Here is a 3,247-nt window from a genome sequence, read left to right on the forward strand (position 1 = left end):
AAGCAGCTCAAGGCTTTCCACATAACATAGAATCTTGAGTAAAGATCCTCAACTCATCCCATAACAGCCGCCTACGGTATTTACAATTATAACCATAAATAAAGGAAACAAAAACCGGAAAAGCTGATGGTATATACCGATGAGACTTATGGAGTGTGACTCTAGTATCTATAATACTTCCAAAATACGGCTTGGACTGCCGTAGCCATTTTTGCAGATTATTGTGCTTGAGCTTGCTATTGATTCTTCTTACATTCTAGAAAAAGAGTCCATTAACATATCAAGATTTTATATATTTGCTGGGGTGATTCCCCGAGAACCTCCTTTTCATTCCATCGCATCTTTTTTCTACTGCTTTTCGAGACCTTTGTGGAAATCATGGGGAAATTTGAAATATATTGTGAAAGCGTAATTTTATTGATACAAGAAGATGTGTATATATACAGCATGAGAAGTTCCTAATCCATCTAGGTAACGATTACATATTTATCTAATCCCATAAAGATATGAAAACATATTAGCATGTTTATCTCTTTACTCCCCCTCAAGTTGGCAATGAGGTATTGCGAATTCCCAACTTGAACATCAAGTACTGAAATGTTGGTGTAGGAAGAGCTTTTGTAAGAAGATCAGCCGGTTGTTCCTTCGTAGATATGTGCTCCAGCGATAGAAGTTTGGCTTTAACTGCATCCCGAGTTGTATGACAGTCATTCTCAACATGCTTAGTGCGCTCATGGAAGACATGATTTGTATCTATGTGGATAGCCAACTTGCTTTCACAATGCATTTGTATCGGCACATTCTGCGCGAAGCCAAGCATTCCCAGTAGACGCTTGAGCTACTTTAATTCGCAAGTCGTGTCAGCCATGGCCTTATATTCGGCTTCAGCCGAAGATCGAGAGACTGTCCTCTGTTTCTTTGTCTTCCAGAATACAAGGGAATCTCCAAGAAAAAACAACATATGCGCTAAGCGAACGGCAAGTGGCAGGGCATGAAGACCAATCCGCATCACAGTAGGCATTTATCTGCATATTACACTTAGACTGCAACATAATACCTTGATCAGACGTCCCTTTTAGATAGCGAACCACACGTAGAGCTGCTAGCCAATGTTCTTCAAGTGGTTTTTGCATGAACTGAGACAATATACGGATAATGTAGCTTAAGTCTGGCCGGGTGAAGGTAAGATATATAAGACGACCGATCAGCCGCCTATACTTGCTAGGATCAGTCAGTAACGTATGAGAGTTAGTCTTATCAGCCATGACAAGCTTGCGATTCAGTTCAGTAGGCGTGGGAGATGGTTTAGCGCCCAACAAACTACACTCAGTGATGATATCCAACGCATACTTGTGTTGTGAGACAAAGATACCATCTGGACCACGAGCAACTTCTAACCCAAGGAAGTATTTTAGTTTCCCAAGATCTTTCATTTTAAAGCTTGTATGGAGATATAATTTAAACCGTTGAATGATGGAGATGTCATTCCCAGCGATAATAAAGTCGTCAACATAGACTAAGATATGAAGACATATATTCTTCTTGTCGTTGAAATATGTGAAGAGAGAGTAATCTTCCTGACTTTGCACAAACCAGAATGCCAAAAGCGCCTTGCTCAGTTTAGCAAACCAACAACGAGGAGCTTGTTTAAGGCCATATAAAGATTTCCAAAGACGACAAACTTGATTAGAGGCTTATTGAATCAAGAATTTGAAAAAATTAAAGTTTTGAGTAAATCCAAGAAGATCTGAGATTTAAGTAAGTTTTAAGTGTTTTGAAGAAATTGCAGAGTTTTAAAAAAAAACTTTTAAAATTTAAATATTTATTTAAAATGATATCTTATTTTTAAAATTACTATAATTTATATTTTATTGTTTTATGAAATATATATAATAGATAAAGTTTAAAATTCAATTTTTAATCAAAAAGTTTGATTTTCTTTTCAAAATGTGAAGTAAAAATTTTTTTTTTTTTTTAAGATTCAAATAGCATCATAGGAGCTAGTATTTCGATTCATTGTTTTTTCACTATAAAATACTATCTAAACCCCACCAAATCCCATTTGATAGATTTTAATGACAACATATGTATTTTCCAATAAACTGAAATTTGAGAGAACTTTTCGATTCCCATGTGAGTCTATAAGGTAATGAATCTGGTTAGTTGAACGTCTAGTTGCAACCATCCGGTGAAAGAAAGATGTATCTAGGTCTCCAACATTCAGCCAGAGCACTCTAGAGTGTTGTTGTAAGAAATTTTCCTCAGCTATAGCCAGGGTAATCCATTTCCTATGAGCTTCCTTTTCAAGTTGAGCCAGCTGCAACTCAGGTTATGCATCATATTTATCTAACTATCAACCAGAAGATTATGGGCTTCTTTGACTCGAGCTTCCAAGTCTGAGTACTGCTCACGATTTATGTCTCTGATTTCGTTCTGGAGGAGTTTTAACTTCCTTGAAAGTGAATACATTTCAAAACCTTGAACTGATGATTCATGCCAGTTAATAGCAACTCTGGTGAGAAAATCCTGGTGAGCAAGCAGAAAGTGTGAGATCATGAAGTGCTTTTTTGTCTTGGCTCTTTACCCAAAGATAATGCAGCTAGGATCGTGATCTGAGAAGATGGGTTCTCCAAAGTGGGCATAAGCCATAGGAAATTTGATTTGCCAATGATTATCGATGAGGATTATATCAAGCTTCTCCGCTATAGGTTAGTATTCTTGATTATTCCACCAAGTAAATGCATTGCTATAAATGGCCTATCGAACAAGCCTGCATAATTAACACAGTCCCTAAAATTTGATATACCCCGAGAGATTCTCATAGAACCTGTTGAACTCTCTTGAGGGCTTAAGATCTGGTTAAAGTCTCCCAAAGCAGCTCAAGGCTTTCCACATAACATAGAATCTTGAGTAAAGATCCTCAACTCATCCCATAACAGCCGCCTACGGTATTTACAATTATAACCATAAATAAAGGAAACAAAAACCGGAAAAGCTGATGGTATATACCGATGAGACTTATGGAGTGTGACTCTAGTATCTATAATACTTCCAAAATACGGCTTGGACTGCCGTAGCCATTTTTGCAGATTATTGTGCTTGAGCTTGCTATTGATTCTTCTTACATTCTAGAAAAAGAGTCCATTAACATATCAAGATTTTATATATTTGCTGGGGTGATTCCCCGAGAACCTCCTTTTCATTCCATCGCATCTTTTTTCTACTGCTTTTCGAGACCTTTGTGGAA

At 37.1% G+C, this 3,247-nt stretch overlaps 1 protein-coding gene across 1 annotated transcript; it reads right to left on the minus strand.

Moving 5' to 3' along the window:
• Positions 1–884: 884 nt before the first annotated feature.
• On the minus strand, positions 885–1,433 carry LOC125588334 (uncharacterized mitochondrial protein AtMg00810-like). The gene has a single exon (XM_048759630.1). The coding sequence runs from the start codon at positions 1,431–1,433 to the stop codon at positions 885–887; it is 549 nt and encodes a 182-aa protein (XP_048615587.1).
• Positions 1,434–3,247: the final 1,814 nt, after the last annotated feature.

The sequence above is a fragment of the Brassica napus genome, chromosome C6 (genome assembly GCF_020379485.1).
Source record: "Brassica napus cultivar Da-Ae chromosome C6, Da-Ae, whole genome shotgun sequence".
Lineage (NCBI taxonomy): Eukaryota > Viridiplantae > Streptophyta > Magnoliopsida > Brassicales > Brassicaceae > Brassica > Brassica napus.

What these genes read in the sequence shown, in the direction of transcription:
- LOC125588334 (XM_048759630.1), bottom strand. Translation starts at nt 1,433, where the DNA reads ATGAAAGATCTTGGGAAACTAAAATACTTCCTTGGGTTAGAAGTTGCT.